Source organism: Pagrus major, chromosome 23, assembly GCF_040436345.1.
Source record: "Pagrus major chromosome 23, Pma_NU_1.0".
Taxonomy (NCBI): domain Eukaryota; kingdom Metazoa; phylum Chordata; class Actinopteri; order Spariformes; family Sparidae; genus Pagrus; species Pagrus major.
Window position 1 is genome coordinate 17,639,411 of NC_133237.1, and position 24,320 is coordinate 17,663,730.

At 43.9% G+C, this 24,320-nt stretch overlaps 1 protein-coding gene across 2 annotated transcripts; it reads right to left on the bottom strand.

Moving 5' to 3' along the window:
- Positions 1-15,812: 15,812 nt before the first annotated feature.
- Positions 15,813-22,353, bottom strand: lrrc4ba (leucine rich repeat containing 4Ba). Of its 2 annotated transcripts, XM_073494945.1 has the most exons (3): positions 22,108-22,353; positions 16,003-17,780; positions 15,813-15,903 (listed from the first exon to the last, which is right to left on the bottom strand). In XM_073494945.1, the coding sequence occupies exons 1-3, from the start codon at positions 22,351-22,353 to the stop codon at positions 15,813-15,815; spliced, it is 2,115 nt and encodes a 704-aa protein (XP_073351046.1). The 2 variants fall into 2 exon arrangements, with proteins under 2 accessions (XP_073351046.1, XP_073351045.1); XM_073494944.1 differs by having other exon boundaries at positions 15,813-17,780.
- Positions 22,354-24,320: the final 1,967 nt, after the last annotated feature.

Consider the following 24,320-nt stretch of genomic DNA (forward strand, 5'->3'; position numbering starts at 1 on the left):
AATAAACTGCATCGTTTGGGCTTGACCAACATGCGTAGCAGTTTAGAGCTATTCTTGTGGAGTTTTTGTTGTTTTCGTCTGAAAAACATCCAGTGACAATCGAGTCCTGACGGATGAGCCTTTGTTCAGACTGCAGACAAATCAGATTTGTTTCCTAAATCAGATCTTTAAGATAGACTGTCCGCACTGTTAGTGCGAGTGATCAGATTGGATTTGTGAGTCCAGACATCACCAATCTATCTGCATGGGTTGTTGTGGAAATTAGATAGGGATTCTGCTCAGCCGCTCTCATGCATTTCTGTCACTCTGGATTTGACGTCAAAGTTGTGTGTCACACTGCGAGTGAAGCAAAAGACACTTTGAAATCCAATTTGGGCATCCAGAGCGTTCGGACTGAGACGTTGATTGGAATGGCATTTCAATTCAGCTCCAAATGTGGCTTGGATCTGATTTGCAAAAATCACATTTCATGCTTTATTTCTGTCCAGACTGTCTTAAATCAATCTGGATCTGCCAAAAAACAGATTTGGCTGGCAGTCTGAACAAGACCGAAGAGTCTGATAGAGCAGCATATTATGGAAAATGGTATCAATTTATAGAACAACAACCAACTGGACAGGGGTTTGAGTTTGAACTGGGGATTTACCAGCGTCACATTATGCTCGCGGGCACGTAAAGACAATGTCCTATGAGATTACATTGTGAAAGAAGTGGCTGTAAAGCAGTGGATAGCATTACAGCCCCCACAAAATGACTGGTTTCACTATCAGAATTTGAGCCATTCGGTCCGATTTGTAAAGCGTAGGAGAGCCGCATCATTAAACTGTTTCATTCCCATTCAAGTTCGCTGGGGGCTAAACCTGAAGTTAGCATCTCGGTCGGCGGGAGTCTGTGGCGTGCATGCTAAATGGGCTGCACAATGCAGAAGTAAGGCAAAAGATTCAGGTAATTTTACACCCAGGAAGTCGAACTTTTTTTGGCTGCATGCGGAATGAACGGGCCTCTGCCACCAACGCTGTTTCCAGATTTGCCTTATTAGATCCGTGTTTCCACGGTATGTTCATCAAGTCGTCTATAAAAGGGTTCACTTTGAGTTCTCAAACAATGTCAATCATCTGTCGGTGTGTCAAAAGGGCGACCCAATCACCTGCAAAGTCGTTTTAGTCTTCTCCTACTCACGACACCCCTAAAACAAGCCAATCAAATTAAGGATTCATGAACACTAGAAGTGCAGCAAAATCTGTTTTTAAGAGCCTGTTGGGTTGTTGATTCCTCCACCCACAGTCGCCCACGTATCCTTTAATCAATTAAACATCTGAATTGCAAAGGTTTTCACACAACAGTGACAATTTATGTCACCTTCAATCGCGTGTGCATGTAACAGCCCGTGCACACGACACCGCACATATGTTACATTGTCATGCGTGGGTATGCCGCCCTAATACAGTATGCAGGATGTGTCATAGGTTGTACGTGTCTTCATGTCTTCACTCTCTCTCTCTGAGTCGCATTACCTCTCCCCTGCAACCTGCTTTCTAATCAATAACTCATCTCTCGATGTCGATTCCCCTCTACCCCCACAGGAAAACAAACGTCCTTCCACAGGACAAACAAAGACAGGGGGGGATGGAGGGGGGGTGAAGGAGAGAGGGGAGGTAAAGAGGTAGGCAGATAATTGAGAAAATACTGTAAACCCAATGAAATACCTAAATAGCCTGTTGCGGCTAAGAGGATGGGAAAGGTGGAGAGGAGGTGGGAGGCGAAGGTGAGGAGGAGAGGCGTGAAAGAGACAGCGAGGTGGAGGGAGAGGGATTGAAAGGGTAGCTATGGGATGGATGATTAGCCCCTGTCTCCAAGGTTACACTTTACAACTGTATCACCGCCGAACGGGAAGAGCGACGAGAGGAGGAGCGGGTGGGGCTGTGTGGAAGGGGTGACACGGACCGTTCATCACAGGAGGCTGAATTAAAGAAGACAGAGGCACCTTTTTCCAGCTCTGACCTTCACATCCAGGACTAACGCCAGCCTTGACCTCCAGACGAGGCTCACCTCCCAGAGTAACCACGCCGACGACGCCAACGCCAGCGCAGCATGAGCACCAGAGCAGAAAACCAGAGACAAATGGCAGCGAGGAGGAGAGTGACATGCGACAGGCCCCAGAAGGGGAGAAGCAGGGGGAGAAATCACTTAGATTCCAGCCAACTGAGAGAATTGGCCTTTTCACGAGGAGGGGAGGCAGAAAACGGAAACTTGTTTGCCTCTCATCGTTAAGACTCCCCTCCCCCTGCCTCCTCTTCTTTCTCCTCCTCCCCAAATCCCCATCCCTGTCCATCCACATGCTTTTATTTTTCCCAGACAGTCCCCCCTATCCCCCCCCCCCCCACACACCTTCAATCACAACTATTTTAACCTAACTAGAGCTGAGAGAGAAACAGAGCCTTGTGATTGAGTTGCACGCTTTGGCCTCACTGCAGTCTGTTTCAATCTTAAATACGTACTTGCTGCTCTACCCTTGAGTCATGTACCAGTGTCGGTGAAGTGAAAATGAGAAATGTTAGGTGGTTTTGCATAATCTATTCAGCGCGGCCGTTGACTGCACCCTGGGAAGCGTGTACGCGAACGGAGGTGGTGTCGCATCAGCATTTTGAAGTTCCAACACATGACTACTGTATAAAGAGCACTTGCATTTTCCACTCAGTGTTTACTCTCCGCCACGCACAGGAGCTCACGCACCCATGCGGAGAACATGCCACACTTTTTTTTATTCATTTTTTTGTAAGATGCTAATACAAATTACATGACGCTCATGCAATTCAAACCCGCGCGCAGACATCATGCAAAAGAGGACAGTGCTCGTTTGCATTTTCTGTTTTTTTTTTCTGCTGCTGCTGCTAATGCACACACCCACACAAAGGCTGGAGGAGTAATACATAATGTGTAACTGGATTACAATAATCTGATTACAGAATTTACTGAATTTTTTGAGGGGAAAAAAGAAAAGCTAAATTGCTAGATTACCAGCTTTGAAAAAAAACCAGGAATAAATGCTTCCTGGTTTACATGTAGAGAGAGAGAGTCTGAGCAGTACAGCCGAATAATTGTACACATAATACAGTTCAGTAGAGTTTTTAAATGTGGGATAACTTGCACACTGTGCAGATTTCAAAGTAACTGAGGAAAGATGAAACATCATGCCTTGCATTTTTTTTGGTGACTTAATTTTTCCACATAGGCAAAGTAATACAAGAGTGCAGCTTTTCTGAGCTTTTTTTAAAAAATTTTAATTATTTTCTTTCGGGCAAATATAACCTTAATCTCAAGCCAAGAGTCATGTCTTGACATTGCAAGTCTCTTGGGTCCAAATGCAACCCACTAAATTACATCTGAACACTTTTCCTTCAAAGTTGTGAATGTCTCTGGATGGCAATGACAGTCCGTTGTCCGCCGCTGTCGTCCAGACTAAAATATCTGGACAACTATTTGACCGATTGCCAAGAAATAGTGCTCAGACATTCATTGCCCTCAGAGGATCATCATGATATATTTGGTGATCCCCTTTAATTTTCATTCAATGCCGATATGAGGTCATATTCGTGGTGTTGAGTGAAATGTCTTAATACTTATACTTATGCCCCCCTCAGGATGAATTACAACACCATAGAGGATCCTCTGAAAAAAATGTCACATTGTCAAAACACCTGCAAAAATTAAGTGTGTTCAGTGCTAATTGGCAAATGTTAGCATTGCAACATGCTAAATTAAGATGGCAAATCATCAGCTTAAAATCAGCATGACAGTGTTGTTGTCCTGACCAGGTTAGCATGCTGATGCTAGCATTTAGCTCAAAGCAAGGCTGTTATAAGGGCTGTAGACTCTCAGGGCCTTAAAGCAACATTATGTAACTTTTTGACCTTAGAATAACGGCTTCAAAGTCATTCTGATGGTACAGTGTCTTGTAATAGGGTGAATGGTGTCTCTGTCTCGGCCTCTCTGCCCCACTATCAACGGTTTCTGCACTGTGTAACTTAAGTGAGAGTGTAGGATCACAGCCTTACGTACATGTTTAAGTTTTCAACACATTACATTGTTATGACGTGATGAGTTTTGTTTGTAGTTAGCACCTACATTACGACTGACAAATTGTTACAGACCTGGGATTTGTATTTACGACTGTGGTGTTGCACCCAGAAACTGTGGGCAAAGGCCTGAAATGGTATAAATAGGAATGGGACTGCGCTCTGCAACATTTCACATTACCTTGTGGTTTGGTAATTTTTAAGTCCACATATACATAAATAGAAACATATTCAGGCAGAGGTTTCAGGGGAACAAGCTCTGTAATGTTTCAAAAGCTTAGTACTTCTTTCGTTGTTGAATAAAATGGGTGATTTAAGTAGAGAATCGGTTCAAGGAGAAAATGTCAGATCTGAGATTATGATGCAGAAAATGTCTATTTGTGAATAAAAAACATTGTGTATACAATAATGAAATTAATCAGATATTCAAGAGCACCGTCATCTGGATCATCAATGCCCAACGCAATGAATTGTGTGCAAAGTCTGCAAAAATGCAGACTTACATAATGTGAGCCCTCATGCACTTTTGACAGTGGGACAGATGGAAACCCTCGCAGACTTACTGGGAATGCACCTTGAAGTCTGCGAGTGTGGACACTGGGATTGGCCTGTAGTCTTGTTACATACCTGATACTAGTCCTTAAATTGTGTTGGCCAAACAATTTAATATTCAAAACTTGATTCATTCATTCAACACTCAAATGTTTCGGCTTTTTAACTTCGTAAGTCAGTCGAGTCTTAAACAGGTTCAAGGCCGAATCAGGTCTCACGTCAACAGCTCTGGCTGAGAGTCATTGATTATGTTTCATTCCAGATTACATTATTGAACAGTTTAAACCTGGACATTTTTCATATTGTACACACACACATACACACACTCGCAGTAGATCTGTTTTCTTTTATTAGTCTTGCTCAGCTGTCAGCAGGTTTGCAGCAAAGTTTAGTGAGGCACTTCACTGAAATAACATCTAACACTTCCAGAGCTCAGTGCCTTTGTTGCTGATCGACAGGCAGTTAACCGTCAGAGCTGCGATATTAAAATAGTTGGAAAAAAAACAACTTCTTCCTCAAATGTTACAGGAGAATCACAGTTAAGTAAGAGTGAAATCAATCTTAACCCACCTCTACAAACCTGTCCTGCACCCACACGCACACACACATACACAAACACACACGGTTAGCCAATAATTGTAACCCTGAGTCAGTAGCATTCAGAATCTGACCTCTTGGCAAACCCCCAGCCTGCACAAGCTAAGTGTTCACCGCAGGCTAAACAGCATCCCACGAACAACACACACACACATATACACACGCAGACATGCACCCACATGAACACAAAGACACACGGGCAGACGTGGGGCGCAGGCGTAGGTCAGCCGCTTGGGTCACGATACACACCCTGCAGCCAGCCGGTCCACAGCCTCAGTGTCAAATCAGCTTTAACACACTGACACAATGCCTTGGAAACACTCACACACACTCTGCAACACTGCTGCGGCACGCTGAGAAAAAAACCAAAAAAGCAACTGATGCTGACTGAAGGAAGAGGAGGCTCTCTGGGAAATTAACAGAGACGTAGAAGAAAATGCACATCAGGAATCACAGGAATCCATTCACACACGCGCGAAGGCATAATGACCTGCCGACAGACGGGATGCTGTGCTGCGCTGGTGAACCGACACACGTGTTGACCTTGTTTTCCATCTTGATGATTTAAGACAATTTAGTATTAAATTGATGGTGGTGCCCCAATATATGTAATCACTAATGTTAAAATGTGTGTTCATCTAGTGGTTAAAATAAAGCAAGGTTCAAAGCAACTTTTAAAGGGAAAAGGGAAGGTTACAAGTTTGGTGGGGAACAGCAGTGAAGAAAAATGTCGGCTTGGAAAACAGGTGGGTGCTTCAGAGACACTGATATAAAATAGCACATCAAAACAACAGGGTGGATGCTGTAAGAGTGTTTTATAACTTGGGTCGGGGGACAACGATAGGTACCGATTAGGGCGGTACTACTGAGTAGCAATGCATAATAAATCAAAGAAAGTTGGCGTTGTCGGCGGACCAAATTATAGTACCTATTTCGAATTTCAGTATAGAAAGGAAGAGAAAGAGCGAGACGTCATGCCCTGCAATAAGTCACAGTGAGTCAGGGCAACATGCTGCAACATGCGTAATATAAAATACAAAGCTGACCAAGGCAACATGTCTAATTAGAGGAAACACCTTTTGTCAAACACAAAATATAAAAGCTAAAGCGTGGTCAGTGAACACCAAGCTCCCCGAGGAGCTGGGCACGTTAAACCCCTTAATGAACGGCAAAGCATTAAGTGAGGCATCGACACCTTCATCGACATCTTCAGGTAATTAGGTTGTCGCTGGAGATAACTGGGCTTTTTGTCTTGGTTGACGTTATCTTTGCATTTTTACTAGCGCTGGCCAAAACCCTGAAATTCCTTACCAACATGCAGAATGTATGCAACAGTACGTGAATTGAATGGTATTAACTGGCAAACACTGTAGTACGCAAGCATGGTGACGATGCTGGTGCTACATCGTCTTCTTTGGACAAGGCTGACAAGATGCGGCTTCCATGTGTTCCTGCGCTCTACTGTTATACAAATGTTATTTATATTTTCATGCATAATTTCTACATTGTAGTCCACTTAGCCAGGCTGAGTGAAGTGCACAGAGTAAAAGCAGTTTGTCCAGCTGCTTCCAGGTCTTTGAACAGTTTCTTCTTTTGAAGAAATGCCGGTGTTACACTCGATCTGACATCTTATATTTTACAACTGATATTACATTTTTGTTATTACAGAGAGAGTAAAGTACAGAAAAGGGTACCGTTGGGCACCGGTTAGCGTTAACGATTTATAAAAACAGGATATTATAAACTGCCATGAGTGTTTGATAAAAACATAACTGTAACTAATGCTCAGGGGGAAAATGGTTGGATGGAAATAGTATCATATGAATCCAGCGTATGTGACTAAAATCCTCTAACACTCTCTAAGTGTGCAAAACTGGTGCCAAAAAAGTGGAAAAACAGGATCATTAAGTGCTCGGGAATTGTCAGACAGCCGCAAAGTGATAGCAGCGAGTGAAGGTCGACCAAAGCTGGGAAAACAAAATCTGTCTGGGAAATGACGGGAGTGTGTTGATGAGAAATCAGAAGGGAGGTTCAAAGGAGGGTGGAGAGTTGTTCAGAGGATGAGTTAGGGAACATATTTAAGATCTGTATTGCTTTCGAAACCAGCTCAGATTTGCTGCAATAAATCTTCTGTCAGCAGACCGAAGTGCTGCCTCCTTCTCTTCATTTGACGCTCGTGTGTTGTTATTTTGAGTTAAAGAGTCAGATCAGGCCACAAAGAACCTTCCACAAGACCTCCAGTCAAAAATAAGCACCCCGATCTCACTTTGAATTTTGTGAAAAAACGTTATTTTTATTTCATAAATTTTCTCAGTATGGCACATGAACAGAGATTGAATGTTTCTGAAAAAGATTTGGCACAGAACCTTGAAGCAGAACAAATCCACCCTCCTCCACGCATACACACTCTCTCTCAGCCACGCACACACACACACACACACACACACACACACACACACACACACACACACACACACAAACAGACACACACCCCTGTGACATGTTCCTCCAGTGTTAATCGTACATCTGTGGTTATAACAGGTTAAAACACAGTCTAAAGAAACAATCACAAGAACAACCATAGTCAATATTGCAGAAGAGAAGCCGAAGCGAAACAAAGAAGCAGATGGAGGCCATGTTTAATTGAACAGAGGGAAGGAAATATCAGACGCCTTGGTTTTGTTGCTGGGTTTGTTTTCCATTTTCCTGAGAGGGGATCGGAGCGGTGCAGGGGGCTAAAGGGAGCGTGGGATAGTGTGCGCTTGTGTGCGTTTGCGTGGATCAAGGGGTTAATACAGAATCACAAGTTGACATCGAGCTGCAGGGGGTGAAAAATGGCAGGAGGAGCAGGTGGGAGGGGTGAAACAGGAAGCGTGAGGTAGATAGAGAAGAGCGGAGGAGGGGAACAGGAGGGTTAAGGGGATGAGAAGCACGAGAGGGGGAAAAGGGGGATAATGCAAGACGTACTCCTGTGAGCAAGCGAGCATAGAAGTATGTGTGTGTGCGTGTGTGACTCAGAGAGAGAGAGGGAGAAGCCGTGACTGAGGCTTTAGCTACATTTCTGAAGGAGAGGGTGAGAAAAAGGCAGAGAAGCAGGAGAAGTCAGCCGTGCTCCTCCTCTGCCTTCCCCGGGTCGGGGACAGAGAGGAGTCATTCCCCCTCCGGCGCTGGGTGACATATAAGCACCACGGCGGCCCTTCCTCCTTCATGTCTTTATCTCTGCCGCACACAGATACACAAACACGGATACGGTGCGCACTCGAGTGCACACAAGTATGCACGCATCCCACTCGGACGTATGCATAAATATGCATACTTATGCCACTCATGCAAATATTACACAAACACACACGGCGCGCGCAGAGCCGGGGCCTCTGCATGTGCATGACATTCACACACATGTAGATTAAAACCTACATAGATATGGAGTGACAGGATGCCTCTCAGTGTCATCTTTCATTCCTGCTGTCATCCTCGTTTCTTTTCAATCTAGCTCTCCTTTCTCTTTCTCTATTTCTGTCTGCCCTGTCCTCCCTTGTCACTCCATTTCCTTTGGGCGCAGAGGGTGGGGAGGCTCGAGGCGACAAGGGCTGTTGTGTGGTAAGCGGCCTCCACTGGCACAGCCATGACGGGCCAGCACAACAGAGGCTGCTGTGAACGTTGCTCTTAGCGCGTCAGGAGTAAAAATATAACTTGTGAGGTTGCTTTCACATAGACTGGGAGCAGAAATGAGAGCAGACGTGAAATGTGGGTATTAAGGGCCAGACCGGATAAATAAATCAGCACCAATGAGAAAAGCAGCATGCTTCACTAGCTGACATGTGTGGGTGGAGATAAAAAAGAGTAAAGAAAAATCAATATCTCCAGTAAAAGTTTATTTCACATTGATGACTGTTTACAACTGTTTCCTTGCATTTTTAAAAAAAAACTTATTTCACTGGGAGGATGTTGCAGGTCTGATTCAAAGCTCAGCTGAGGAGGCTTATCTGGGTCAGGGCTGATTTCTGCGCTTTGAGCCCAGAAGACTTGTCACCCTCCGGGTCTAGATTTGACCTCACATCCTCCTGGGCCCCTGCCACCTCACTACGCATTCACAGGTTAGACAGCTCTATTATCAAACCAGCAGCTTATATCCATATGGCTGTCGCTATCTCCTCGCTGCCCTCCATACGGTGCTCCAACCAGACCTGAATTTACACTTCAAAGCGTGGAAATGTACTCTATGGCCCCCGCCCAGCTTCAAACAAACATCACACACAGCAGAGTGTGATTATGATGCCGAGCCAAGGTGCCCATAAACAGTGGATCTAGGAGCCGGGCTGCGAATGTGCGTTTGGAAACTTAACAGTGAGCCTGTCCCACGAGAGGAGCACAGCTGCTGGGTCAGCGCATCCTTTAATAGTTACGAATGGTTCAGGACATTCCAACACAAGTCCCAGAGTCCGCACACATCACAAAAACTGGAGGGGAGTTTTCCACAGCGCTGCAGGGCATCATGTTGCTCCAGAAGAATGTTTCCAAATCCCAACACGAGCCACTACATCCCAGACTGTTCTCAAAACACGGATCCGTAATTGAAAGCGCAATATGGTCGCTGTCTGGTGGAAACCTTGCATCGCCCCCAAATGTCAGCTCTACAGGATCTGAGAAAAACAGGCCTCTTTTGAACCCCCGCGCATTAATAAAAAAAAACTTTACCCCATGGACTTCTGAAAGGGTTTCACCGGCACCGAGGGCTGTGGAGTTTTCTCAGTGCAAATAGAGAAATTTTATCACAGATGTACAAAATTGGAGTTGCGAGGTTTTCACATGACAACACTGATATCCTCCTTTATAAAGCATTCATGAGAAGCTCTGTGTTAAGCAGCACTCCGGCTTCACTATTCCCATTAATCGGTACTTTACAATTACATGGGCTGTGAGCGTGTCCCATTTTACTATTTCAGTGGCTGTGTGGATTTTTCTCGGTTTTTCTCCACAGAGCTGCAGCTCACAGGCCCGCTGACCCACAGCTGAGTGACACAGAGGAGATAGTCATCTGGGCTGAGACACCACTCATCACTCTCACGTCACAGCCCACACACACTGACAAGCCCCCTCCGACTCCACACGGCTCAAAACGGACATCTTGTGACCGACGACACGGTTACCAAGGCAACAAGGAAATAAGCCATGCGCTCATGTCCCGGCCATTCTCAAATTAAGGACACCTTCACAGGATATAAAGAAAACGTGTGCACTGGAGCACAATGGCAGCAGTTGTGTTAAATTGTTTGAGAGAGCTCCACCTCAATCAATGAATCACTCAGTCAGTCAGTGTCAGCGCGTGTGTGTGCGCGCGTGTGTGTGGCTGCTACATGTGTGTGTGCTACGGTTTGATAAGTTGCTCCAGGCCAGGGTTTTCACAGTGATGACACAGAAAGATGTCCGTGCACATCACATCTCGAGCTCGAGCAGAAGCAACATTGCAGCGAGAAAAATAAATAAATAAATAAAAGAAAGAAAGAATGAATCTCTTCGTTCTCCCGTAACATGACTGAACAGAATGACCCCGGCATCCCAAGACTGGTGCCATCAAATCGGCCTTGGACCAGCGTGATGGTGATGAAATCAGGCCCTGACTGCCAAACATTCCTTAGCAGAGGCACAACGAAGCGTGGTGGTGAGACAGGCCTGCTGCTGCTGCTGCTGCTGCTGGGTGGGTGGGTGGGTGGTGGAGGGTGGGTGGCCTCGGTGACACAGTGGCACACAAAACACTGCTGCACTTAACGGAATCACAGCAGCCATCATGCGAGGAGACAAGCTGCGACGTTTGGCTCTGCGTCTTGATGGCCGTGTGAAAAATATTAGCAATAACGATGCATATAAATTACAGCAGTTTGATTCTTTTGGCCTCTGCAACGGGGAGAGAATTAGCACTGGCGCCTAAGCACATGCATCATTGACACCATGCGTATCAATAATGCATTGAGCTCTGCTGTCGCTTCAATGCTATTTTTAAGGGGGTGGTGGTGACAGAAAAGAAATTAAGCAGCGTGGAGCTCACACAGGGCTTGTAGTGCCAAGGTTAACATGTGTGCAACACCGCCCTCGGGGACTGGCACTAGTGTGGTCACTACTTTCTCACACTGCCGGCCACGACGAGCAGCAGACTCTTATCTCATGTCTGCGGTAACACCAAACCTCACCCACCATAAGAGAGCAGACCATGTGCATCATTATGACTAAAAGTCACATCTCTGTCAAGGCGATTAACTGAAAACGCACATTAAAAATCACTTAAGGTGCACCAACAGGTGTTGCTCTCGTGTATAGCTGAGCCAGGGCAAAACAATAAAAACAAATGGCACAGTGCAAAATGGGAAGGCTAACCTTGATTATCTGGCTGAGTAAATGAAAGCTGACACCGAACTTGACCCTTGACCCTCGACTTGTTGTGGCGGATTGACAAGGAGTGAAAAGGAGAGCTGAAAGGAGAGGTTGGCCTGATTGAACAGACCTTTCATCAGTTGGGTTTATCCCAATATGCAGACGGAGAGCGAGAGAAAGAGAGGGGGTGGAGGGGGGAGCTGCTTAAGCGGAAAAAAAAAAAAATCCTGTTTTTACTTTAAGTGTCAGTGAGAGGATCATAAAAGTAGCCTGAAGCAGAGGGAGACAGACAGAGCTGGTTTGAACTGGGGATTTAAAATGGAGGTCTGACCGCCCCTCCTCCCTCTTCCCCTCCTTACACAACCTAGCGAGCGTAAGCCCACCTGAACGCGCACACACACGTGCACACACGTACACACACTGAGCAGTATTGCATCAACAATGGTGTAACATCCTTTGCCATAAACAGCTTCAAATGCCCTGATTTCTTTGCCTTACACAACAGTACAACAGGCATTTTATAATCCAGACGCACACACGCACATAAACACACACATATATTCTGGTGTTTTTCACCTATTCCCTGAATGGGTGAACGAGCGGGTCCCTTCCTGCACAGTAAACACAGCATTTCCATTAGAGTGTTGGGAGTGTGTTCAGTGCTCTGTGACTCAGACACTGCAGCACTGTGACTTTGTGTCTCCAGCTCAACCGCTGCTCTCTCTAACACACAGCCTCAATAACATGGCCTCTGGTTTGTGCCACTTCACAGGAGCTATAGGGGCTACACAACGCTTTCCGAAAGTGATGAGCTACTACAGGCGATGGGCAGGGCACGCGGTATCTGAGGAATTAGGGGTAAATAGCTTTTGTAACAGTCCTTGCTTTCAGCCACTGATGTACACAAAACGGAAACACACACACACACACACACAGGAGCCACACTCATACCCACCAGCATGCCCACATGATAATTTCTCCATTATTTGCACACACAGAGGCAGATGAATATGTAAATAACTTGTGAGGGGAATATGGATCCCTTGTGCTGGGAAAGGAATATGTTAATGACTGATGCAGGGTATGAGTGTTAATCACAAGTGTAGGGTGCATAAATGCGTTTTAAGCAACGGTGTGAGGCCTATGCAAATTAAATGCATAGGGGACGGTGGCATGTAAATGGCGTGATTCGGTGACAGAAAGTCAGCGGTGTAAGAAATATAGTTGCTGGTGTAAACAAATCAAACACATGGACGAGGAAAAAAAGATCTGATAAATGGCTGTACGTGCACACACACGGATGAGATTCCATACTGTCTGCTCCCGTCTGTTTAGCATTCGAAACCCAAATCAAGACGCTGTGATAAGGGCTGTCGCAGCGGCAACAGTTGCCAGGGAAACCTGATGGCAGGATGCTGAGGGGTGGAGGGGGGATGGGGGGGGGGGGCGTTTTATGTGAGGACATGGGCACAATGCTCAGGTTGATTTGCTACCATTGAAGGAACACTGGCCGTCTCGTCGAGATATGGCACCTAAAAGGAACGTGACTGACAAAGGGCGACGGGGTGCCTTACGAGACGCCGACGGTGACGCCGTTTTGGCGCATTTGTCTGAGTGTGTAGTCATGGCAACGAGGTGTTGACATAGCGCAATCGCACTGTGAACACTGTGATGGCTGCGATGACATTCAGGAAAGCACAGAGCGAGTGTGAGTGAGCTTGTAAACCAGAGCAGGGCCTTTCCTGTCCCCCTGTGCAGAAAAAATAGGACCCAGTGCTGACCAATTTCACATTCGCTATGTCTCATCTCAAGCAGAGCCAAAGGGATACAAACAGTGATACTACAATTAAAGTTGATTATAACAGAAAAGAGGAAAAAAAAAAAAAAAAATTGCCACCAAATTTCACAAACTTCAACTGCCATTTTATGTGCCAGGTTTTTTTAATTTTCAAAGTGACCTCTGCTAACAGAACATCTCTCATAATTATAACCAGTGTAATTAGCTAATTATAATAACAATAACAATATTACAATAAAGATAATACTTGATTTAAAAAAACAGAAAATAATCAAACTAGATAAAAACCCAAAATGAAAACACTTATCATAATAATTTTGTTTTTTTAAAAGAGATCTATAAGCTTCTATATTTTTTCATTTAATTGTCCTTTTTCTTTAGAAAAAAATTCACCCACCACTGTATACTGTACTGTATGTTACCTTCTCCCTCAGTGAACGAGCTTCGCTTACCTTTAAAAATGCTTGGCAATGCCTGTCGTCCATTTAGCTCCCTGCTGCCATGAAATCCACTCACACACGATAACACTGAGATACAGTTGTGAAATAATCCCCTGCAGAGGAGCAGTCTTCATCAAAGGTTCATGTCCTGTCTTTAATGCATGATAGCATGAGGGGTCCTGACTGCTTGAGACATCAGAGCAGATGAGTCAGTGAGGGCTGGACTGAGGAGGCCATTTTGAGGGCCAGGTTTATTTCCTGCTGATGCATGTGGAGTTCACTTAGTGGCACGCTGAGTTCGTCCCACGGCCGTTCATTAGCCGAAGTCCAACAGGATCAGTCATAAAACAACTTCAGTGTCATATACAAATGAAAAAAAAAGTACTTCTCAGCTATTTGTAGGCACAAGTAGTAATAATAATAGTCATATGAATGATAATAATGATAACATAATAACAATAATATGTCATATCATCATTGTGATAGAACTTACGCTATATGTTGAAACCGAATGTTGAGAAAATCTAGAATTTGTTTTTAGAGCATGCTAAACTAGCATGTGCAACTTTTAGTAATATGTACAGTAAAATATTGTAACATATAGTTTATCATTTAATGAGTTCCTCATTAAATGACCATTATGACAAATAAAGCTAACGCTTGTTATCATTACTACCATTATGATCATTATTATTAATACTATAGCTATACTGTATACCAAATGATGAAGAGCTGTAGTCATATTTCATATTTTTCGCGGCAGAGCGTAAAGATCTCCCTCCTCCGATGACCCTGTTTATGTGAATACGACAGGAGAGGGAAAACACTTTGTGTGGCTACAAAAAAGTCAAGACCAAAATAAATTCACTCAAACACTTGCCAGGTTTTTGTTTTAGCTCCCTCTCAACAACGGACACCACTCTCCCTGTGTGTGTCCTTACGCTGCACAGTCAGAGCGGCCATCTTGTTCCAAGTTCGGAAAAGTTGTAAGGGAGGGCCACTACAACAGCTGCGTGTATTTTTTTTTTTTTTCCATATATTCTTCAGATGTTGTAGTTTTAAGTCAGAAGCTTGATAAAGATTCTTTATAATTTATTTCTTTGAATGAAAATATATTTACGGTATATATAATATGTACTTTCGGTCCTTTTTATATCTCTCATTGTCCTTGACACCTTGATAGACCGCTCTGTTTCTCTCCTCCGTTAAAGAAGACAGTAGCCAGCGAGGTGTAAAAGGGAAAAAGTGAGAAAGTGAGAGTGAAAACACTCTGAAAAAACAATTGTTGTTGCTCTGTCTCCCTGCAAAATGCTAGTCTGATGCATGTGTCCTGGACAGAATCACTGCACTGCTCTAATTTTGCTTCCTCTGTTTTGTTTTAGTGCTTCCTGGAAACCTGGGACCGTAGCGCTCACCCAAACCATTGTTTGTTATTCAGTGTCTCTGCCAAACACTAATCTGACAACATGTTCAATGGCCAATATTATGTCTCGCTCCAAATATATACACTGAATGTGTCTGGAAATATACGAAGCAATCTGTATAAAACCTAGAGAGGCTCGCTCACATGTGTATTATTCAGAGCTTTCCACTGTGAATGTGGAGGCAAATGAAGAGTTGGCTTGATCTTGGACTTTGGCAAAGCCTACAGCAGGTTGCACAGGTAACAGAATGACTCTGATGTTTGCAGTTTACATCATACATGTTTTTGTCTGATTTAGTGTAAAAGTGTGTGCAGGCGCTATTGGTGGGACTAGTGCTGATCAGATATTGTTCTCTGTCTCCTTCAGCATTCCTATCTGCCTTTCTCTGTCGACAGATTGACAACACAAAGCAGCGACTATGTGAAATATAATCTTTTCTGGAATCTGCCCATGAGGACAGTAGGCTACAATCAGTCTCATATACTCGGTCTCACAGGCTCTTTTCTGTCTCTCTATCCAGCATCTTCTTACCTCTTACTTCCACTCTCACTTTTACTCAAATCTGAGTCTCTTGCACATTTTCCTTGGAGCCGCTCTTAAAAAGCAGGGGCTCGTTCTGGCTTTTCCCCATAAGGCCTTTCAGAGAACTGTGGAGACCCAGCTGGGGCAGGGGCAGGGGCATGGGAGAGGGCAGGGTGCCACCTGTGGGTGTTCCCCCACTGGTGGAGGTTGGAATCTGGGAACACGATATTGTGTTCTGAGACTGAGAGCAAGGTGAGGGGTTGTTGTTGTTGTTGAGGCCCACACCAGTGCCTGTGCCCATGCCCAGGCCCATCATGTTGTTGTTGAAGTGATGGGCTTTGTAGTAGTGGTTGAGGTGCTCCGATCGGGCCAGGTTCGGCAGGTTGACTATCTCCGGGTGGTGCAGCCTGAGGCTCTGGCCCCCTCCTATTCCACTGCTTCCGGTCTGTGTCATCGTGGAGCCTCCTGAGATACCGCTGCCCCGACCACTGGCCCCGGCCCCCAGCTCATCCTCCACATTGATGATCTCGATGGCACGAGCAGGACCGTGGTGCTTATGCAGCTGGTGCTGCTTCCTCAGCTTGTAGAACACCACCAGCATCACCGCTGCCATGAAGGTAATGGCTACGAAGCAGCCAATGATGATCTTGGTGGTCTTCATCACATCATCTAGCCCCGAGAAGCCAGGTTCAGTGATGGGCACAGTGAAGGTGGGCCGAGTGGTCCGAGGAGAGGAGGAGGACCAGCCGGCTGACAGAGAGGAGGCCGTGGTGGAAACACCTTCCGTCCACAGGTGTCCCGAGGGAGTGGGGCCAGGGTGAACACGGATGAAGGTCTCATTGATGGCTATTAATGCCGACTCTTCTTCTCCCGGTGTCTCAACTGTTTCCACGGTGACAGTTGTAAAGTAGGTGTAGTTGACACTGGCGTCAGCTGCAGTGACATTGAGGACAGCCGTCGCCGTGGTATTGCCAGCAGCGTTGGTGACCATGCAGGTGTACTGGCCCGTGTCTCGCAGAGTGACATTTGTGAAGTTGAGTGTGCCATCATGCAGGACGGATATCCGCACCCGGTAAGAGCCATGGGTCATTAAAGTGCCATTAGGGGTGATCCAGTTGACAGATGTTGTGGAGGTGCTTGTGCGACACTTGAGCTCAGCAGCCATGCCCTCAGTGACATTGAGGTCTGTAGGTGGCTCCACTATGACAGGCGCATAGCAAGTGAAGTGGCTCTGGTCGAGCTCTCCTATGTACTTGCCCTTTAAGAATGGGGGGGCATGGCAGCGGGCGCAGCAGGTGGTGTTGCTGGGCACTGTCTCTTTCAACCACCAACTAAGCCAAAGGACATCACAGTTGCAGACCCAGGGGTTGTGGTTTAGGTGTACTCTCTCCAGCTGGTGAAGGGGCGTGAAGAGGTCATGGGGCAAAGAGTGCAGGGAGTTATGGGACAGGTTGAGCTCTTCCAGGTTTTTCAGGTCATCAAAAGCGTTGCGCTCAATGACAGACACCTGCGAGTGCATAAGCCACAGCTTGCGGAGAGACACCAGGCCCTGGAAGGAACCGGGTCGGATGATCTCCAGCCGGTTTCCTGACAGCTCCAGCTCCTCCAAACGCACAAGGGCTGTCAGTTTGGGAATGTCCTTCAGCCCACACATGCCCAGGTTCAGGTATCGTAGATTGATGAGGCCGACGAAGGCCGCGTCGGAGATGAAATCCAACTTCTTGAGCTCACCCAGGTCCAGGCGTCGTAGCGAGGGCACACGGTGGAAGGCATAGCCTGGCAGAGTCTCAATGGGGTTGTTGCGCAGCCACAGCTCTCGCAGCTTGCTGAGGTACTCAAAGGCATGTGATGGCACCAGTGTGAGGCGGTTGTCGAAGAGCTCCAGTGTGTTGAGGTTGGGGAGGCCATTGAATGCTCCGACTTCGATCTGACGGATCTGATTCTTGGAGAGCTGGAGGATCTCGAGGTGCCTCAAGTGCTTGAAAGTGTCGGACTTGATGACCTGGAAGGACAGATAAAGACATGGTTACAGTTTCAACACGTGTTGTTTGTGTTTAAATTACAAAAAAATACAGTAAAATATTCATTTGTATTGATTCATGTGTCTTATCACATACAGTACGAGCTTTTCCTAAATGTACAGGTTTTATTTATTCTATTGTTTTTGATTTATCGTAGAATACCAACGTTAAACAGACATGCAGCTCTAATACTGACATTTCTTTTAAATTTAAAGATGGAATGGATGTGCAAGATGTTACAAAACCTTGAAAAAAACAAAACAATGTCAATGAATGATTAAATGGCACAAATATGGGCAGACAGATGTTTAAATAAACAGACCTTACAAGTATAAATAGTTCCTCTTTCTCCTGATATCAGCTAACCCTTCAACCCCACTGTCTGCAGGGCTCAGACAGCTTTTCAGACACTGACTACAAGTGGCACACACTAGATAAACATAGCCATGTGTTCAACTATTGTTCAGCAAATTTAAAGCGAACTTAGGAGGTGCTGCAATAAAAAATAAGTTGGCAGTACGGGCTTAATTATGGGTCATTGTAATAGACAGGGAACAAGAAATAGAGGAAACAAATCCAGTTGTTCGCAAACTGCCAATAAACCCCAAAGATGAATCAGTCGACAGTCGCCTTGGCCGTCTATGTGAGAAAATAGAGAGCGGTCTTTGGCTTCTTCAAACAGCTTTGACTTCTCTCAGAGTGGAATCAGCAGATCAGTCTTGTGAGTCAATTGTTTGCTACATAAGAACTTATTTTGAAACCACATTTTTAAGATTCTACCTCAAGCAGTCTTAAGAACTTTGTAACAAAAAGGTAGTTTATTTAGAGTTTTACCCTAAAAGTTAACCCTAAACCTCAGCCTAACTTGCTGATGAATCCATTCTTCCATTATACCATGGCGCAGCAAAACTTGCAGGGTTCTGATGATGATGAAATAACTGGTTTCGTTGTAGTTCAATATTCAACAAACTATCACAACAAAAATCTGGTGTTAAACGTTTGACTTTTTGTTACACCTACTGTAAACCCAGTCCTTTCCTAACCCTGACCTTATTTCAGTGTCTGCTCCAGACACTAAAGTGCTTTTCACACTGTTGTTTCAGTGAGACTCGGGGGACTTTCTACTGACACATCATAATCCCTTGATAATAAGCTGATTATCAGTGTTGGAATACTCACATCAAGTGTCACCACAAATCACCACAGAAGACAAAACTGTGATACTAAATTAAGACATTGAGAAATGTCTCCACTTTTCTTTAATCCATTTTAAAAATGAACAACCATAAGAGATGTTTTCTGCAGGAACACATGGTTTCTGAGAAACATGGGGGCCACGGGCTCTGGACAGCTCACGCTCGCATCGGTGCGGTCCAACTGGAGATAATTTGGCGAGAAGTCAAAGGCACAGCTAGTGAGCGCGACTAAAAACCCCTTAAATCTGTGATTGTTTGAGATATGTGTGGCCAAAGCCCTCTGTGAAACACAGAGAGACTCCTGGAGTCGGGCCATCGCCTCTTCTGTATGTAGAGCAGGCGTGGAGGGGGGGAGGTAGGCGAAGAGGGGGGGAAAGAGAGGGAGGGTGGGGGTTGTTAAGAGGGGGTGGGAGCTGTCAAGGCTTTACTCTCAGGGTACTCAGTGAAGGAAAAAATAAGCCAGAGAATCTAGGATGCCTTCAGGTGTTAAAACATTTTTAGATTTTTAATCATTTCAAGTGGGGCTGCAGGATACAACAAACCGAATCGGAATTTGTAGGCTAAAAACGAAACGCAAAGAATATTGTTTTTATTTCTTTTAATTTCCTTCCATGCGAACTGCATTTTATAAAGCCTCTCGTACCAAATCATGTGGCATGATGTCCCATTTATTCTCTGTTAATGTCACATAAGATGTTTATCTCCGAGGAATAGGGGATGTCGGACTGCTCTGTCCGATGTACAGAGCAGTCTGACGCGATGAGATGTGCACTGGACAATTTTAACGCTGTTTATGATACTTGTTGCTTTTCATTAGAGGAGATAAAATGTGATGGAAATGAATTTAAAGCCACAAAAGAACAAAGCACTGTCAGCAACATGAGGAGGGATCCAATTACTTCAAATGCTGCTGCAAAGAGTAAAATCAACCCACTCTGTTTATAAATGTAGAGATTTGTGTGCTTTGTATCGATGGTCTGTGGTTAAATGATCTTCCCTTGCAGCTGTAAAGCCACAAAACGCTGTCTAGGGACTCTAGATAAATTGGTAATGCATACAAAAGGCAGCACGGTGTCATGGAAATATGCCTGACTTTCAATTCATAAAATATTCCCTCAGTTCAGCAGAGGCTTAAGTGCCTTTTTCTGCCATTATTGCCGCTTACTTTTCTGTCTTTTCTCGGACGTTTCTAAAAAAAAACCTGTATCAACAAGTTAATCCTGACATCCACAAAACTGGCTTGAAAAGCAGAGGTTTCCTCTGATTACGGGCCAAAACAAATGCACACACAATTGTTTAAGACATATATTAATGTGTCTGTGTGAATTTATGTGTATGTGCTCTTTGAATCTGCTACACAGCATTTGTCTGTCAGCAGCAGGTGTAATAAATGAAATCAATAACTGTAGAAGATGCGTCAATAGGCTATGTGCTGAGAAGAAATTGTGAAAATGAGACATGACAGGACTGACATGTATAGAATGATAAAACATCTGTATTCTCTGTACAATTTATGCTGTGATGTAAACGTCAATATTAACCACAACCTCCAGTCACTCATCATCATCAAATAACAACCAGCAGTCGTAAAATATATATATAAATATATTTTTAGACAACAATTAACCTATACTTGACTTGTTGCGACTTACAGTTGTAGATAAAATACAATCCTACACAAACATTTCATGGAGATGAAATTTCTTGTGGAAATCTTTATGTGTGTGAAAATGTCCAGTTTACATGTGACATTATTTTACTTGTGCGTCAGACATCTTCACTCACATGTGAAAACAGCTATTCGCATGTGACGATGTGAAAATGTGGAATCCACATGTGAGTTCCATGTGATTTCATTAGCCATGTCCAGGGCTTCACTTGTGCCGGATCCATTGTGGATTTTTGATGCCTTTTAAATCTGATTTTAAATAAAGAGAGAGCGGTCACGTCACACAGTGACACTTGAAGTGTGTACACGTCATGCAAGCTATACTGGCATGTGGTTTAATGCTTCTTAGTGTCTAAATATTTTGACACATGATGACGTTTGTGCTTTGAAATGGGTCATTGAGTTTGGCTAAATTGGGATGTGTGTGTCAGAAGGTGTGCGCTGTCCATAGTACTGAAACTGAGCAGACAGACAGACAGTTTCTTAGCCTGCTGCTTTTTGTGGTTGTAAATGCACTAATTCCATTTCCCCACCACTGTAGCAATCTACAGACAGACGGGGAACGACAGGACAGTGAAGGGACAGTTTTTATTTGTGACGACGGCTTTAGTTTGTTTAGTTTTAACAACTAGCAATATGCTGCAGGCACTGTGGATTTTGATGCGTCCCTTGACTTTTTCTCTCCCCCTGACCCTCCAGAAAATCACCCTCTCCGTGTTCAGTGACCTCTTGATTTACAAATTAAGCACTGGCCATGTCACGTATGAACGAATGCAATTCACACGTGAGCATGTGCATTTCTTATGTGGAAATTTCTGTTCATAAAGTATGTGAAAAAAGCCCATCACTTTTGGAAATGTCCAGTTCACACGTGACTTCCACAAAAAAGCCAAGCGCATGTGAAAATGTGGTATTCACATGTGAATTCTATTTTATTTTATGCGCCATGTCACATATAAATGTGTAGTTCACATGTGAAAATGTAAAATTCTCATGTGGAAATTTTAAAAAAGGCCATGACTTGTAAAAATGTACATGTTCATTTCACATGTGACATTATTTCATATGTGAAGAAGCAGATTTCAGATGATTTTAAGTGACATGTTTTGTTTCCACATTGATGTAATAAACATGTGAAAATGTGTATTCATGTGAAAAAGCCCGTCACTTTTGAAAATCCCCAGTGAATATGTGTCATTATTTTGTTCCAACATGTCAAAATTTCATTTCACACGTGACAATATTCAATTCACATGTGAATCGGTAAATTTCACATTTCCTTAAGGCTTATTATATCATGTCACTGTGATATTTATATACAAAACTTGTTGTCAGCTGATATCTATTTCCACGCAGAGTATCCTGTATGAAATGCACAACACAAATCAACACTGACGTGACATGATGTGACCTGATGAGCAACTTCCTCCAGCCAGTATTTACCTGTATCGAGTTCTCCTGCAGGTTGAGGTAACGTGTGTTGACTGATATGCTCTCGGGCACCTCCTCCAGGTTCTGCCTGGTGCAGATGACTCGGCTGGCCTGGTTGGAGCAGGTGCAGAGGGAGGGGCAGGAGGAGGCGGCTCCCACCAACTCCGGCCCAGGGAGGAGGAGCCGCAGTAGCAGCTGGGCCAGTAGAAAGAGGAAGGGGGAAGGGCCGGGGAGGCAGGTCAGCGTGGCGATGCGCATGGCAACTGGGACATGACCCTGCTCTTTAATCCGAAGGTACAGGTGAGGTGACTCCACGCTGGTGGATCTGAGAGAAAAGGTGTGTTTTCCCTTTCGTCCTCCAGTGGCAATTTGTTCTTTCTAATTCTGCATCCTCTGAGAAGTTTTTTGTCCTCTGTCGATCTTTGTGTTTTCTCCTCTTGTTTTTTGAACATAGAAATATGCAGATAAACAGATGTTATTCCCTTTTTCTCTCGTGCTGTCTGGGGATTTGACTGAGGCTCTTTGTGAAATGAGAAGAACCCATGAGTTTCTGTGGAAGAACAAAAGAGAGAGAGACAAAGAGAGAGGGAGAGAGAGAGCAGATATTAAAGACACAACACAGACTGCGCTTCATGTTTTCACCAACAGAGAATGAATAGAACAAATAATAGGTAGACATCTACAGTATGGCTTATCATGGGAGGAATTGTCAAAAAATCTTTCAGAAGCATAAGAACTTCAGTGTCACTGCTCATATCAAATCCCACATAATCCCCGAGCAGACATTTTGTCAGAAATCAAATCCCTACACCGAGGGCAGGTGGAAGCCGATTTCTGTAATTAACAGTTCAAGGAGGTGGTACAGAAATGTGGAAACACGCAAACAAAATTGGGACAACAAGGTATTTCTGCCTTTACAGGACTGCATTTAGCATGTAAACATGAATAAATCAGCAGGACATTAATTTTTGAAAAATTGGTATAACTGTTGTAAACAAATGAGCTCCATCAGACGCAATCACACTGAAACAGTCGAGCAGTAATGTGTTTTTTCTGTAGAGCAGCTCAGAAATTACAATAAATGGCTGCGTTTAGGTCCCACTCTAGGTTGCCGAGGCAGATTTTAAATGTGGATTTTGCACTGGGTTTAACGTGGAAAGTACTGCAGTTGTTTTCATTCTTCAAACTTTTTTGGTTTTTTTCAAAAAAAAAAACGACTGCAGAAAAGGTGATCTTTGCACGCCTGTATAACCGACGAGTCAAGTTAGAAAAATGTACACTGACATAACAACGCATTTACAATAAGTGTTGACAGCGAGTGGGAGCTGCTAATTTTCAGTACCTGGATTAAGAAAACGTCCAAGAATAATTAGATTTAATCAGCAGATGTTGCTTTAGCTGTAAACTTAATTTACATCATATTAATTAAATTGATAGCAATTTTGTGAAACTTTGATTTTTTTTTAACTTAAATGATTTAAATGATGAAATCATAATTTAAAAAAGTAATAAAAACTAATTCCTGTTGAATAATTGGCAAATCTTTTTCGCACTAATTGAGTTTTTAAAAGATCGCCTAAGGGAAATACAACTTATGCACAGTTGCACATGCTTCGCTCAACAAAATAATCTCCACATGCAATCAAAATAAAGAGAACGGTAACTAAAGCTGCATAATATGGTTGAAAAATCATATTGACAGATATTGCAGTAGTGATATGATTCAAACATAGTGGGACTGACCACTTTTGCATCATCATTTTCACTGAAAAAACTGATGAAATGGTGAAAATGTGACATTTGTTGGGGTCTGTACCGAGCAAACGTGTTTTCTTACATCTGGAGAACAAGATTTGTAGGCCAGGACATCTCTGCAGCACAACTCATTAGATTTGTAACTTGGCTTAGATGGGGTTAAAAATGTGAAGATTCATTTGATTCATTGTCCTAATTGTGTATTCATTGTGTTTTGTTTGTATTTTGTGAGTCAATAAAGGGAAAAGAATAATGTTCAGTGACTCGTCAACTAGTCAACTACTAATTGGTGCTTGCAATTTAAAAAAAACAACAACAAACAGAAAAAAAAATGCAGCTTCTTGTCATTTCGATTATATTTTGCCCTAAAAATAACCACTCAAAAGTCTCGGTTGTCATATTATGTCATTTAGGATCTCTAGAACAAAATGAAGACTGATGAAAACAACAGAACGCATTCTGCATCAGCA

Bases quoted from the DNA above. Each gene is read 5' to 3' on its own strand.
- lrrc4ba (XM_073494944.1), bottom strand. From the start codon at position 22,353: ATGCGCATCGCCACGCTGACCTGCCTCCCCGGCCCTTCCCCCTTCCTC. The intron at 17,781-22,107 runs GTAAATACTGGC...CTGTCCTTCCAG, and splicing joins TGCAGGAGAACTCGATACAG to GTCATCAAGTCCGACACTTT.